The sequence below is a fragment of the Panthera tigris genome, chromosome B1 (assembly GCF_018350195.1).
Source record: "Panthera tigris isolate Pti1 chromosome B1, P.tigris_Pti1_mat1.1, whole genome shotgun sequence".
NCBI lineage: Eukaryota > Metazoa > Chordata > Mammalia > Carnivora > Felidae > Panthera > Panthera tigris.
Window position 1 is genome coordinate 202578758 of NC_056663.1, and position 15307 is coordinate 202594064.

Genomic DNA, 15307 nt, shown 5'->3' on the forward strand with positions numbered 1-15307 from the left:
GCAAGGAATGGGGAGAAGACAAGGAGTTGCTCTGTTCTAGATCAATTTCTCCAGCTATTGTAAAAGTTGTATGTACAACGTGTGGGTAAAAAGATTTTTACAGGGGCAGCTGGGTGGCTCAGTCGGTTGAGCGTCTGACTTTGGCTCAGGTCATGATCTCAATCCATGAGTTCGAGCCCCGCGTCGGGCTCTGTGCGGACAGCTCAGAGCCTGGAGCCTGCTTCTGATTCTGTGTCTCCCTCTCTCTCTGCACCTCCCCCACTCGTGCTGTGTCTCTGTCTCAATAATAAATAAAAACATTAACGAAAAATTAAAAAAAAAAAAAAGATTTTTACAGACACTTCACAAAAGAGGAAAATGAACCACTAATGAACATGAAAAAGTGTACAACCCTAAGAGGAATCAAGGAAATACACGTTAAAGCCACACAGGAAACTCCCAGGTTCCCATGACTGGAAGCAAAGCGGCGGCAAGCACGTGGAGACAGAGGCCCCTCGAACACTGGCAAGAACGTCAACTAGCAGAGCCCCTCTGGAAAAGAGGCATTAATCTGGTAAACATCAAAGATACACATGCCCTGGGATCCAGCAGTGACGGCCTTTTTTGGGTATGCATTGCCCAAAATAAAAGCTGGTTTGGAGAAAAAAATATCTAAGCAGAGATGGACTAAGTCTTATTGTACCTTACAGCATTTTTTAGTTCTCTTAATTCACTGGGGGTTTTGGAGGCTCTGGGGTTTTAGAGTTGGAAAAATCCAGTCTCTGTGAAATCTCTCGTCAGAGGGCTCCCCGACATTCTGAAGCCGTGCCTGGACCCAGGTAAGCAGAGACTCTGGTCTTCAAGATATGGAGCTAGCTACTCCCAGCAAGGCAGAAGAGGTACACCTGGCCTGTTCCCAGATTCCGGTAGAACTGGGAAGATCACCCCAACTTGGGAACAGATACATTTATCCATTCACATTCTCCTGCAGGGGAGGCCTGAGGTCACCCTGAACTTACAATTCATCTTGTCCTGAGTTAATACAATTAGGTTTCCCATGTAGATCTGCTTAGAGCAAGAACTTCAGCCTTACATGTTAAAAACTGGCATTTGAATTTATTAAAATAGACAACAAAAAGTAGAGAATAATTAGAATGAAGAGTGCTATAAAGTCCCAAACCATTATTTTATGGCTGGGAACACCGCGACCACGGTTAAGTCAAGTCCCAGGACCAAAATGACCAGTACATCTGGGACCAGAAAACCAGGACTCCCACCTCCCAGGCCCGCTCCCCCCTCTCCCCATCGCTGGCCTCTGGCCTGCCATCCACTCCTAGGACAGCTCCCCCAACCCTAACAGTCCTGTTCCATGTCTCCTGAGGACTTTCCATGCCAAGGGAAACACAGAGAAAGCAGAAAAGCTCACGAAGGAGCCCATGTAGGGAGGGCAGTCTGGTCATGCAAAAAAAAAAATACCCAAGGCATGAAAGGGGACTTCATGATGTTGGCGTGTCACCCAACAGAAGCTGATCACCATCTCCTTGAGGGCACGAAGGTCCAGCAGGATCCCGGCTATCCCCCCAGGGCTTGTCATGCTGCAGGTGGGGAGGAGTATCACAGAAAAGAAGGACTTGGCACTGCTTCTAAGTGTCTATCAGCAACTGGGCCGCATGCTTTAGCCAAGGCACCAAAAGAAGCTATCCTTTCAGAACCCCAGGGAGCCTGCGGGACCAGCAGCAAAGTTGTGTACATGTACGTACCTCAAAAAACACACCCATCGGGCCGAGGCAGAGACTACTGACAGCTAAGCCTACTCCCCACCTGTCTCAGAAAGTTCCAACTGATCTCCAGAGAACTACTGGCTCCTTTCTGGGAGCCGATGTCCCACCTGCGCATGCATCCAGGACCCGTGGGAGGCCGTTTAACAGCTCGGCAAGAACAGCTGCCTCTCCTCTCGGATGGGTGGTGTGTGTGTGCGCGCATGTGTGTGTGTGGAACACAGGATAGGTTTTAAATCAAGGCCAGAGTCTAAACCTCTAAATCTGTCAAGACAGCTCCTCCTCGTCGCCCTTTTTTCCTTTTAAAGAAGTCCTGGAGCTTCTCAGTGCAACCTTCTGAAGTTCCAAGCACAATCAGAATAAGCCCAGGATCAGCGGGCCCCAAGGCCAGGTGAACACTCAGCCGCTACTGAGCCCAGTCCGCGGCAGCGCCTGCCTCCCACTCGCTCCACTCCACAAAGTACCTATCAGGACAGAAGGTGCTAGAGGCATCCCCGAGAGGCAAACGCAGCCTCAGGATGCGGGGCCAGGGGCGGAGCAGCCGCCGGGACCCACACACAGCGGTGCACCCCCACGTGGTGGAGGCGGCGTGCCAGACCACTCCGCAGCACGCCCGCCGCCCGGACCAGGTCTCCCTCCTCGAGGGCCACAGAGGCGAGCGCGCTCTTTGCCAGGGTCCGTAGCTGGCGCCCCAGGAAGGGGGCTCAGGCAGGCTGCCGCCCTCCCTGGAGCCCTGACACAGCTGAGGCGGCAGGCAGCGGTGCAGGGCACCTGCACCCCGTGAGGGGGCCCTCCTGGAACGGAAGAGATCTCGTTCCCACCAGCTGTGAAGTGTAAACCCACGTGTGCCCGGTACCCCCACGTGCCAGCCACCCGAACACGCACACAAGCCCGTGACACATCCCCACTCACAACGCGAAGGAGGCCGAGGAACTTAAGGCCGCACAGCTGGTATCAAGGGTGGAAGGGGGGGCCTACAGAGGTGGGGTCTCGGGGCTCTCCCCACATGGCTTGTGTGCCAGCTGCAGAAAGGCCCCAGTCACAAACATTTACTGTCCACAGGCAGCAAAGCCACAACAAATGATTTTCCAGAAACAACCTTCTATCTTGGGCTCTAGTCACTGGGTGCACGGGCTTCTTCGGCACAGGCCACTACTTGTGACCGAGGCCTTCTGAAGTTGACTCTGGCCCAGGGCCCGCAGCCAGGAAGAGGCGACTCTCCGCTCCAACACTTACCACGACAGAGTCATTGTGAGTCAGGTCAACAACCACAGGCTCTAAAGATTCACAGGTCAGGTCCACTATTTCGTCTCCAGCTTCAAAACAAAGCATTTTAACAAGCATTAGGAGAAAAGTAAAGGCACACCGCTCTAAGCATGAAACGATTACAGGTATAAACCTCTGCTAAACCCTACCAAAGGACAGAATGCAGAACCTCAGGACCTATCCCCTTTCCAGAGGTGACAGCCAATGAATGCCCTTCCAGAATGTTGCTGAGTGGCACTGTGTAGTTTTTACGACTGCACCGAGGGGTGAGGTCTGTGCGCATGCACACCTTTATCCCTGGGGCCTCCCCCCCGCCACACAACCAGGCCTCTGTGTCCCCACCGGCCTCTGCACAGGGGAGGGGCAGTGACCTACCTGGGAGTGCTGGGGACATGTGGGGACAGGACCAGGCATGCTCACCGCAGGGCCTTTCTCTTTGGGATGGACCCACCCACAGACCTTGTCGGGCTCAGCCACACACCCCCATCAGTTACGTTTTCATCTCCATTTAGCTCTCAAGTGGGACAAAGGAGGTATTTACTGATCTGTTAGCACCCCAAAACGCCAAAATGGGCTGGGCCCGTTCCGCAGCTTGCCCTTGAGCCCTAGGATACATGGCAGTGTCCACGTGAGCACAGGACAAAGTGGGAAAAGACACGTCCCAAACAGTTAGCAGCATTTCTGTGCGGCAGGAAGGAGCAAATGGCAGGCGACAACTTCCATTTATATAAACTAAAAAAAGAAGATTTAGGACCATTTTTGCTTCTATTGTTACAGCACTAAGAAGCATGGGAGTAGGATTTTTAGAAGTATTTGTTTGGGGACAGTAACTTGTGATGCATTTAGTATATTCCAACTTGCTTTATTTTCTTATATTAAGAAGTTTCACAGGAATAAAGACCACAATATATGGTTGTATCCAATGTAATTTTTACGAAATGATCTTTCTATAAATTTTTTAATGTTTATTTATTTTTGAGAGAGACAGAGACAGAGAGAGGGAGGGAGAGAGGGGGGGGGGGAGAGAGAGAGAGAGAGGGGGAGAGAGAGAGAGAGAGGAGTGGGGGAGGAGCAGAGAGAGGGAGACACAGAATCTGAAGCAAGCTCCAGGCTCTGAGCTGTCAGCACTGAGCCCAACTCAGGGCTCGAGCTCATGAACTGTGAGATCATGACCTGAGCTGAAGTCAGACGCTTAACCGACTGAGCCCCCCAGGTGCCCCTGACCTCCTCCTTTTTAAAGAACAGCCCACATACTGATACGCTCTCGGTCACAGAACTGTTTCTGTGTTGATGGACACAATCTATGGCTCCATAAATAGGAGCCGGACTCCAACGGGCAGCTTGTGCACACGGACCTGTGCACATGCTGAGGTGGCCTGCGGTGAGAGGAGGGCTGGGCCAAATAGCAGTCAAGCCTGAGACCCTGAGCCCCTAGAGACCACTCATGTGGTCAGTGTCCTGATCGAGGAGCCTCCGGCGCTAGCCTCTCCTGAATGATGGCAGAGTTCAGATGCAGGGGCATCAACTTTGGGACAGAGGGGAGGGGATGGCAGGGGGGCCAGGGTCTCAGCCTCCAGGCTTTTAGGAATTCACAGAAGTGAAACTCAGGAGCCACAGAGACGATACTGAGAATTTCACTTCTCTGAAGGGCCCATGAAATGTATCTCAAGACAAGCTGCTTCCCTTTACATGTCAGTTTTCTTTTTTTTTTTAATTTTTTTTTAATGTTTATTTATTTTTGAGACAGAGAGAGACAGAGCATGAACGGGGGAGGGTCAGAGAGAGAGGGAGACACAGAATCTGAAGCAGGCTCCAGGCTCTGAGCTGTCAGCACAGAGCCCGACACGGGGCTTGAACTCACGGACCGTGAGATCATGACCTGAGCCGAAGTCGGACGCTTAACCGACTGAGCCACCCAGGCGCCTCTACATGTCAGTTTTCAAGCTTCGCAGTCACGAAATCAATCTTAACACATGCAGAGCACAGGGACTCAACTCAGGCCACTGGCCGTCCCCCTCAGCAGGCAGAAGGGGGGAAAAATCAATCTGGCCTCTGCCTATACCAGCCCACTCCAACACAGGCAGCTGTCAACAGATCTGCCTTCTTGGGAAATTCTGTATCTCAAAGAGAAAGAGAAAAGGAAATCGGAAAACCTCACGAGGCAGAGCAAATTGGAGATGCAGTTTCGAGTCGAAAAGCTGGGCCCAGGGCCGTCTCACCCCCCTGCACGTTCCCAGAAGGTCAGCCCTGCCGAGAGGCCGTCGGAACCCGTGGAGGCCTTCGGATACCGCACAAAGCAGTTCTTGATCCAGTGCGCTTCCGGTTTTGAGCCGCGGCTCAAGTGGCGGAGTCCAGGGTCGCGTAGGTCTTACAGACACACGGACAGAAGCTAACCCTCGTACAGCAAGCGTTCTCTCACAAGCACTGATCTCAGTGACCTCGCGGACAACTGTACGAGCGGTACTAGGAGCACCCCATTTCGGAGGGGGCAGCGGAGGCACGCACAGGTGGTGTGGCTCCCACCAGGCCCCACAGCTGGGAGGCGGCAGTGCTGTACTCACCCACGCACACCGTCCCCCACCAGCACCCCCCCACCCCGCCCCCGGTCACGGCGTCCCTGGCCATCTTACCGCTTTCCACAAGTTCTATGGGCTCTGCTTCCAAGGCCATCTCAGGGGTGGACGCTGCTTCCCGAGTTCGCTTCTGGGCTTGTCTAGAATTTACTGTCCCACCACGACGCTTTCTCTGAGGGCAACCCAGGGAAAGAAACAGTCGCATGAGCTCTGGCTGCTGACACAATTTCCATAACAAGAATAAAAGGTCAACATGGGAATGGCTCAACTCATCAGGAAGAGTAGGAGGCCAGTGAGCCAGCCTGAGGTGGGGGTCCTTTCAAAACCTGACATTCCTATCACTGAATATTTAGAGAGAAATAATACCAAACACGTAGTGAATATGAATTCTACAAAGTAAAACTTCTGTTATATCAAACTATTGGTCTATCCAAAGTACATGCCACACCACTCTATAGAAGCCTCTGATCCAGGTCAAGGCTTGGCCAGAAATCCCTCCTTTTAACCAAAAAAAGTCACAAACCTATCTTCCTCGGATTTGTGTTTGGTCCCATTGAGCCCTCTTTGTTTTTTTCAACCCAAAGGCCCTCAGTTTCCCACATTTCTATCCACTGTGGAAACTGGGTCTTTTCTTTCAAAAACCTTTAACCTTTAGAGTACTATTCAGTATGGTTTACACCCCAACAATCACCCCCAGAGCTCAAAGAATCAAAGTTCCCAGTGGCTGCCCAAGAGCCCTGCCTTCCGGAAAGCTCAGGCTCTCGGCTAGCCTAGCTGCAGTCCATACTCTCTGAACCAGCCTTCTTCTCACACACATCCCTGAGCGCTGGCTTACCAGTAAGCTCCAGCTTTTCTGACCTGGATGGCCCTGAAAGACAGGATGAGAACATGCCCTATACAGTCTGCCTTCCTCAAAAGAGACAGAACTTTTCACCTGACCCTGTCACCTTGTGTTCCCACCCTGCATGGCCCCAACCAATCCTGGCTCCCTGTGTTTTGGGTTCTAACCGGCACTGGGGCCACTATGCTTCAAAATGGGTGAGCTGGGGCAGTCTAAACTTCCTCCTCCCCAGTACCAGCCTTGCAGAGCTGGCACACAGATTAGGTGACAGAGTGTGCAAAGTACTGTGCACAGACACCAGACGCCAACAATACCCTAACTGCTTACGTACCTTACTAAGCATTCTGTCTCTGGAAACTCTGGATGGACTGGACACTGTTGGTGAGATCTGCACAAGACCTAAGGGAACCCATCACTGGGCCCAACGCTCACTGGCTAGGCAACAGAGAGATGTCTGACTCTTGCTGGGTTCCAACGGCTCCTCAGTAGCAAATGGCAGCTTGAGGAGAGTCAGAAATCAGATGTGGGTTTAGCAATTTTCAGTGGATCTGAGGAGCCATCTCCAGGAGGGCCCGGAGACAAGCCACTGCAATAGTTCAAAATTCTCCAGCGAGGAGTTGCTCTGCCCCTCAAGGGAGCTGACACCCCGGCCTCAGTGGAGTCTACAGGCTTCCCCAGCGGCCACCAGAACACCCAGGGCTGCTTCGTGCCTCTTTCTCTCTGACGTTGCCCTTGCATTTTCCTTCCTCTGGAAAGAGCCTAGTATTTCTCAGCAGATGCTGGTAAACAGAACCGCCGTGCCCCCCTGCAGCTACCTGTATGGTTTCTGGTCTCCACCGACGGAGGCGGGCAGCAGCCATGGGCCCTGGCCAAGGTCTAGGTGATGGAAAGAACCTATCATGGCTACTGCCGCAATGTGCACGCTCAACGCTCCCCCGCCCCACCCTACACCCCACAGCGGTCCTCTTCCCTGGCAGCTCTTCAAGCCCCTCTGTGCCTGGGCTACCCATTCCTCCCCTCTTCACTCGGCCAGTTCTCACACAGCTTTCAGAACCTATGCAGATGGCACCTCCATGACGAGGAGACCCCTCATCCCGCCAGCACGGCCACATCAGGACCGACCCCTTGTAGGGCTCCCACCTCCTCCTGCAATCGCCCTCGCCGGCGGGCAGGCAGCAGGTGGACATCAGCTCAGGGCCAGCCTCAAGAACCCCACGACATTTGCAGAGACTCCACTCTGTCCTATTACTCTCATCGTGGCTCTCCCCCTCCTGGCGAACAGAGAGGCTCAGCCTCCAGTTTAAACTGATCACCTAAGTTATTTACACCGTTCCAAGGGAAGTTTAACCAACTTCTTCACACAATCACAGAAGAGACTATCTATATTGCTCTGTCTGTCCAGATCCTGCCTGGGCAAGGTGTGGGCTTCTTAGAGGAGGCTTAGGACATTGGTTTCCCAACAAGGGAGGGGCAGTGACAATCTGCAGACAAGGGACCCAGGTGGGAAGTCACGTCTGCCTTTTAGGAGGGTGGGCCAGGGAAACAAAGGCCCTTTTGTGTGTAAATACCAAAAGGGCTTGGAGCATACTAGGGACTGGGAGTGGCCAGGAGGAGATGGACATTGGGGGAGGGGCAGCAAAAGGAATCTACAGGATTTCTACTACTGTTCACCCTGGGAGCTGTGGTTGTCTCATCCCGCCCCCACATTCATAGCACCTCTGGAACCTGGAAAGAGAATACGAGGCTGTCCTTTCACATCTGGTCCACCTGATATGAATTTAGTATCTCAGAAAACAACTGGGTTGAGTTTAGATCAGATGAGCAGCTTTGTCAGCGGGGAATAAACTGCAGAGGGGGACTTTCAGGGAATCCTCTCTGCAGCTCCAGGGGCTCCGGGTGACCCTTGCTTCCACTAAACCAGCACTGCTTCTGAGTCTGATCAAAGCTCTGAACAGTCGTAATGCTGACTTACCGACTTAGGTCACTGAGTGTCAGAAAACTCTGACAAGAGATCATTACCATTATGCCCACACTGGACCAAGAACTACACAAGGGAAGGAAACTGAAGGGAAATGGAAAACTGGGTTGTAAACGATTAAATAAACCAGAGCCCTGGTACAATTCCCACCCCCCACCCCCACTATTACTTCTCAGCCTTGTCTTCAGGACCCCACCCAAGACAACGGACTCCCCAAGACGAGTAGGCTGCACAGCTGCCAGAAGTCCAGCACACATTCTTTTGAGAACAAGGGTTACTCACAGGCACCTTTACGGTACTTCCGTTAACGTGTCATAAGGAATGAGGTAGTTGCTCAGCCTTGAAAATAAAATTAAAAATAAATAAATAAATAAAATAAAATCACGTGCTGTTAAAACTCACCGTACTCATGGTGCCCTTTGGCTCCACCCTCCAGAGAAGGATGGGACCTGTGCAGAGCTGGCAGGGAAGGCGACAACTTCTCACACCCACTGGTTACTCATCCTCTTGCTAGCATGGCAATTTGCAGCCAGATATATTTCCGGTATCTCCAAGTCCTGAAAATCAAAGATATCAAGGTGGTGGTAAGTGCTGCCGCCTTTGTCATCAACGAACTCAGTTCAACCCTTTCGCTGAACTTTGCCGGATACTCTATGCAACTCATTTCCTTACTTGCATATTCTTAGGAAGCAAGCATTCTTTTTTTTAATGTTTATTTTGAGAGGAAGAGAATGCACACCAGTGTGCACCAGTGGGGCGGGGGGGGGGGGGAGAGAGAGGGAGAGAGAGAAGGAGGGAGGGAGGGGAAGGAGAGAGAGAGAGAGAGAAGGAGGGAGGGAGAATACCAAGCAGGCTCTGTGCTGGCAGCTCAGAGCCTGACCCGGGGTTCTGATCCCATGAACCGTGAGATCACGACCTGAGCTGAAATCAAGAGCCTGATGCTTAACGGATTGAGCCCCCAGGCGCCCAGGAAGCAAGCATCCTCATAGAGTACTGGGGGCTCCATCATGCCAAAGTCTGAGATCAGACCCATGTGCTACTGCCTGCTCTCCTTTCTGGCTGCTGAAACCCTTCCCGAGTCCTGTGCTGGCTGCTGTGAAAAGGAAAGAGAATCAGAACCACCACACATGACCTCATGGACGCCTTGCAACCAGGAAGGCACGGAGCTTCTGAGGCCAGTGAAGCCTCTGGCTCTTTCCACAACTTCACTGTCGCCCTCTGGAGGTGCTGATAGTTTAGGACACGAGAGCCACCTGCTGGGATTCATCCTGCCTGCCTAGCTGAGACTTCTGTCGTTGGCAGCAGCTGAATGGGGAAGAACCAAGAAACTGTGGGCTGAGAAGCTAAGCGGGACGTTCCAGGAAAAGCAGAGAAACAGCAAGTGAAGAGGCTGCTAGAGGCTGCTAGGATTTCATTCAGGGCCCTTCCACTGGGAGGCAAGGGAGCAAAGAGAAGCAAATACATGGAGTCTGAGGCCAAGAGTCATCAAGGTTTAAGGGGGCAAAAAGCCAGCTTCTAGTGGGGGAAGCCCTGAGCTCAGGGCAAGGCTGAGGGACGCGGGGAGAATCCAAGCAAAGAGGAGGCTCTGTGGTGGCCCACCCTGGGCCAGAGTGCTGCGGACAAGGACAGGGGTCCTCAAACTTGAGCTGCCCCTGCCTCACCTGGAAGGCTTCTGAATCCAGAGTCTCTGATTCAACAGGTCTGGGATGGGGCCCAAAATTTTGCATTCCTGCCAAGTTCTGAGGCAGTGCTAATGGTGCTGCTTCAGAGGCCGCACCACAGGAACCACTGGACGAGGAAAAGGCCTTGTAGGTGGAAACACCGAGGCAGCGGGAACCACACGACCGCTCTCTAATCTGTCCTACCTCCTAACAGGTCTCCCACCAGCACCTCCCTCTAAGACACACAGCTGGCTGCAGCAGTGGGGAGCACATCTGCAGACCCAGGCAGCCTGGATTGGTCATGTGCTTCCAAAGCCCTCCTCGTACCTTGGGCAAAGCACCAAACTTTGTGCCCTGTTTCTTTAACTATGAACCAGAGCAGCGCCTCCTGCAATGGGTGTTCGAGGATCCCAGGGGCTAATGGGACTCATCTGCCGCCCCCGGCCCCTCTCTACACCTCGTCTCCCCACCTCGCTCAATGGTCAGTATGGCCCCTGCCCTGGGAACACAGCAGCGAACGGACCCAGGCATCAGCTCCCCGCTGGGGGGTGGGGGCACGCTGGCACTGGGAACGGCTCAGGTGTAACTGAGGTATACGAGCCAGGTGTAAAGAAACACAGGACAAGGACAGATCAGAGGTTTCTCAGCAGCCACCCTACCCCGGGTGTTTTCAACAGAAGCCCCGTTAGAGGAACTGCCCAGCCGGCTGAGCCTCTTTCTCTACTACCTGGTGATCTGCATCTGCCCACGTCCGATTCCCTGGCACCTCATTATCCACTCTGATCCCAGCTGGCCTAGAGGGGTAGCGTCCTCACCGTCACTCTGCGGGGAGACGTGCAGCTGGCACACAGCATGACCGCTCCAGACGGCCCTCAGATGGCCCCCACCCACAGAGGGCCCCCATGCTTCCCAAAGCAACACCCGGCCCAGTAAAGGTAAACCTTGGCTGACACTACGTTCAGGGCAGAGGCTCTGGCCAGGAGGAAGAGTGCCGTCCTGGTCTGAGCAGAGGGGGAGGCACCCCAATGGCCTCCAGGGACTCACAAGACTGCCGCGCTTTCTGGATTCTAACACATCTGCGTATGTTTCAGATCCTGAGGAGGAGCTTACGTCCGGGGGTACACCATGATGCAGCTGTTTGGGGGGAAGTCACCTACGTCATGGTGTGTCTCAGAATTGAGAAGAATCTTTGATAAAAACGTCACTGACAGGCAAGGAGGGAGATCTGCCTGCTGAGCGACGGCAAATAAAGTAAAGCCCACGCCTGGGCTATTCCCTAAGCCTCTTGCCTCCCACTTGGTTACTTTTTAGACTTTCAAGGATGGTCAAGACCTGTCCTACGGGCTGCCCCAGAGGCACCCCCACCCCCTTGGCCTGCACGTCCCCTCTACTCTCTGAAACCACCTCCCACAGCCCCAGCCCAGCAGTTCATTTCCAATCTCTCCACTTCTTTAGGAAGAACAATGTTCAGACAGCACAGGGAGTTGGAAGGCTGGCCTTCGGGAAATCCACCAGAGAACGGAGGTGGGAAGCAGAGGGCACCCAACAGACCAGAGTGCGGGTGTGGAAGTGTACTGTCTGGACGGGGAAGGCAGGGCTCGCAGGAAGGTAGCCTCCACAGCCTACAAAGTGTTCTGGATCCTGCAGGTGATAGAGGCCATCAGAATAAAAGTGAGACTAACAACAGCTGAAGCCCAGACATTACTTCCAACGTGTGCAAACCACTGTGCTTTCCAAACAGTTTCTGTAATGCTCCCATCACCCAACAAGGGGGAAGGTACTACTGAGGTTATCGTTTTACACATGAGAGAGCTAAGGATGGTCAGGGATTAAGCAACCTGCCCCAAATCCACAACTACCAACAGTGGCCTGGATTTAAACCAGGACAGTGTGACACCAGAACCCACACTATTAAATAAATACCATGCCAGAATCAGCTGTCTTTAATTCTAGAAATAATCTGGAAAATGGATGATGTTTTCCAGGTTTTCGAATTCACTATATCCAGAAAGAAAGTCCTTCCAACAATACCAGCACCCCAAGTCAGCAGACGGCCCACGGTCCTTCGGTTCCCAAGGCAGACCGTGAAGTCATTCACATGCCCTCACTCGACTAAGTGCTGTGAGGGCAGGGCGCTGTCTGTCTACTCTGTACCCAGCCTGATCCCTTGTGCAAAGTGGAGTGGTTAATGGTGTCCCTGCCACTAAGACAAGACGGGGGTAGAGCATGACACTGGGCATGGCCAGGAAGGCCAGATGGCAGGAGTTCCTAAAGCTCTGATAGGAGGGTAAGGACCACACATACAAAGGTATCTAGCTGGTTACTTGGCAGGAGTGATGCCATAAAACTGAACCAGGGAAGGGAGAAAGGAAACAGGAGTTGACGGTGGACAGTTTTAGTTTTAGAAATGCTGGATGTGGGATATCCAGGTAGAAAGGTCCAAGGCAGCTGCAAAAACTCAGGAGAGATAACTGGAGTGGAGGCAGAGGTTTTAGACTGTGTTTAAACCTCTAAACACAGGGAGTCAGGTAGAGCAAGAGCCTATAAGCAGAATAAAAAGTCAGAAACAAAGCTTGGAGAGAAGCCGGAGGCATCAGACAAAGCCTGTGTTCCAGGGAGGAAGCAGCAGTCAACAGGCCGGGCGACAGGAAGGTGCTCACCGGTGACCAAGCAAGTGGAGGCCCCAAGTGACAGGAGTTACTCAAGAAACAAACCAGGCGGGGGCGGATGTGCAGAAGGGGAGAAGAATGCCTCAGGCAGGGACTGTGTGGGTGGCTGGAGAGGGCAGAAGACAGCAAGGGTGAACGGCCCATCATGACTCGCCTCTTAACCCACACCTCAAGGGCAGGACAACCGAGGCTTTTCCACAGAGAGCTGCATTTAAAGATCCTGTCACCCATGTGCTCTGAGGGCCAGCGGGAGGCTAAACCAGTCAGAAAGCAGACAGAGAGGAGGTAAGGAGACTTAAGATCCCCAGGCAAGAAGACAGCTGTGTGGCTTGGAGGTGGTGGGTGGGAGACAGGACTGCCTGACGGGAGGGAGCTATCGAGGCCAGTACAGACTGAAGGCTCTACTCATTCTGTCCTCATTAGAGATGGATTTTTTTCCCATGAAGTCATCACTGACACTTCAGAGAATGACACCCCCCCCCCATTCTAGTGGGAGTGACACACATGACCGCGTACCCGATACACGTCTACAGACAAAATGGCTAGAAACAGCCAGGCAGGCAGGAAGCAGTCAGTGTGAGACCAGAGCTGGTCCTCCCATGCCAAGAAAGGGAGAGTCCACAGAGGAGGGGCGGGCCAGGGGTGCACCAGAGACCCAAGTGTAGGTCCGCAGGGTGCCCAGGGGAGATCTAGGGATGAGCAGCTCTGTGCAGCCCAGGGTGTGGGAACCCTCCTTCATACCACCAGGCAGCAGAGGCTGGCACGATTACCCGCAGACATCGGAGACCTAACTCTCCAGGTGGGTTCCACAAGTGCCAGGCCATCTTGGTTCTTCGGTGGCTCCTTGTGCATTTTTCTACGGGGAGACGATGTGCAGACGCATCGGGCCACTCGTTCTGTGTGCTAACTACAAGCAGCTCTCACTGTAAACTCATAAATGGCTACTGAGACACACACGCAGTCTCCTGTGGGTATGAATGAGCCAGCCAGGGCAACCTCTTTATGCTGGCGTGGTACAAGCAGAGAGAAAGCAGCACAAATCCTACAGGATTTCATCAGGGAAGCACCCATTTATCAGTGACTAATCGGGTACTGGCTAGTACCAACTGTTTACTCCATATCTCCCCTTTTAAAACCATAAACATATCATTGCCGTGTTATTTTAAGTATTTCCATAAATGGAATTCCAAAAGTAGAACTACGTATGGAACATGTGTTAAAAATCAAGAATGTTTTAAAGAGCATTGTGTACTAACCAACAGCTTTTGTAATTTTGTAAAGAATGTTAAAAAACACCCAAGGCCATTGGCAATGTACCAGTGCCCAGCACAGCCTGCCCTCTTGGGGGACTGAGCCTGAGCACTAAAAGTTGCCAATAACTGGGGCGCCTGGGTGGCTCAGTAGGTCAAGCCTCTGATTCTTGGTTTCAGCTCAGGTCATGATCTCATGGTTTGTGAGTTCCAGCACTGACAGCCTGGAGCCTGCTTGGGATTGTCTCCCTGTCTCTCTGCCCTTCCCCCACTCCCTCTCTCTCAAAAAAAAGTAAAACAAAAAAAAAAACAAAAAAAAACAAAAAAAAAACCCTGCCAATAACTTTCATTTCAAAGCTTTTTTTAAAATTTTGTTTAATGTTTATTTTTGAGAGAGAGACAGACAGACAGACAGACGGACAAAGCACGAGCAGGGAAGGGGCAAAGAGAGGGAGACACAGAATCTGAAGCAGGCTCCGGGCTCTGAGCTGTCAGCACAGAGGCCAATGCAGGGCTCAAACCCATGAACCGCTAGATGACCTGAGCTGAAGTCAGACACTCAACCGACTGAGCCACCCACGCGCCCCTCAAAGCTTGTAAGCGAGCTCTACCCGCAATGTGGGGCTTGATCTCATGACCCTGAGATCAAGAGTCACAAGCTTTACCCACTGAGTCAGCCAGGAGCACACCCCCCCCCCCCAATTTTTTAAATGGAACCTTGATGACACTGTCACATCAGCAATTGGGCTTCAGTACTTAAGAAAAATATTCGCCTCGGCTGGTTAAGTGTCTGACTCTTGATTTTGGTCAGGTCATGATCTCGAGGGTCATTTCATTTCCAGAGAAGACTTGCTTGGCAGGATGTAGCCAGTCACTCCTGCTTAGGCTTAGAGCAGGCTGAAAAGCCAGCACAGAGGTAATGGGGCAGACCTCTCCCAGTTATTTATTCCTAAAGGAGGCTTAGTGGCCTTGACCACTGGTCTCCCCTGGGGGTTTTGCAGGAGTTAGATGAAAGGATGTGACAGAAAGAGAAAGCACCACACTAGGCTTGGAGAGACAGTAGCTGCTCTTTCCAAATGTATTTTATTACCCTGATGAAGCCATCACCAGCAATCATCAAAGTCTCAGAGGCCTGAAAGGAGCATTAGCACCAAGGACCATCACACCTGCTTGGTGATGTCACCAAGGGAGCTTCTTTCCTCTTCTCCTAACACAGGACCCCTCAAGGACAGCCTTTTGCTTCTACTAGACAAAAAGAAAAAAAAGAACAGCTGTCTGGATAGAGATGGTCTACTTTTGTGATTCAAGCCTC

The 15307-nt window shown here is 52.3% G+C and overlaps 1 protein-coding gene across 11 annotated transcripts in view; it reads right to left on the minus strand.

Annotated features, from left to right (window-relative positions):
- Positions 1–15307, minus strand: part of RNF4 (ring finger protein 4) — a 30994-nt gene that overhangs the window by 9584 nt on the left and 6103 nt on the right. For 5 of the 11 annotated variants that reach the window (XM_042985113.1, XM_042985115.1, XM_042985114.1 and 2 more), the window contains 4 exons: positions 8818–8972; positions 6432–6464; positions 5654–5768; positions 2994–3073 (listed from right to left, as the gene is read on the minus strand). In XM_042985113.1, the coding sequence (XP_042841047.1) occupies positions 2994–3073; positions 5654–5768; positions 6432–6464; positions 8818–8826 (237 nt within the window). In that variant the 5' untranslated portion in view covers positions 8827–8972. The other 6 variants (XM_007089448.3, XM_042985118.1, XM_042985108.1 and 3 more) reach the window with 5 other exon arrangements.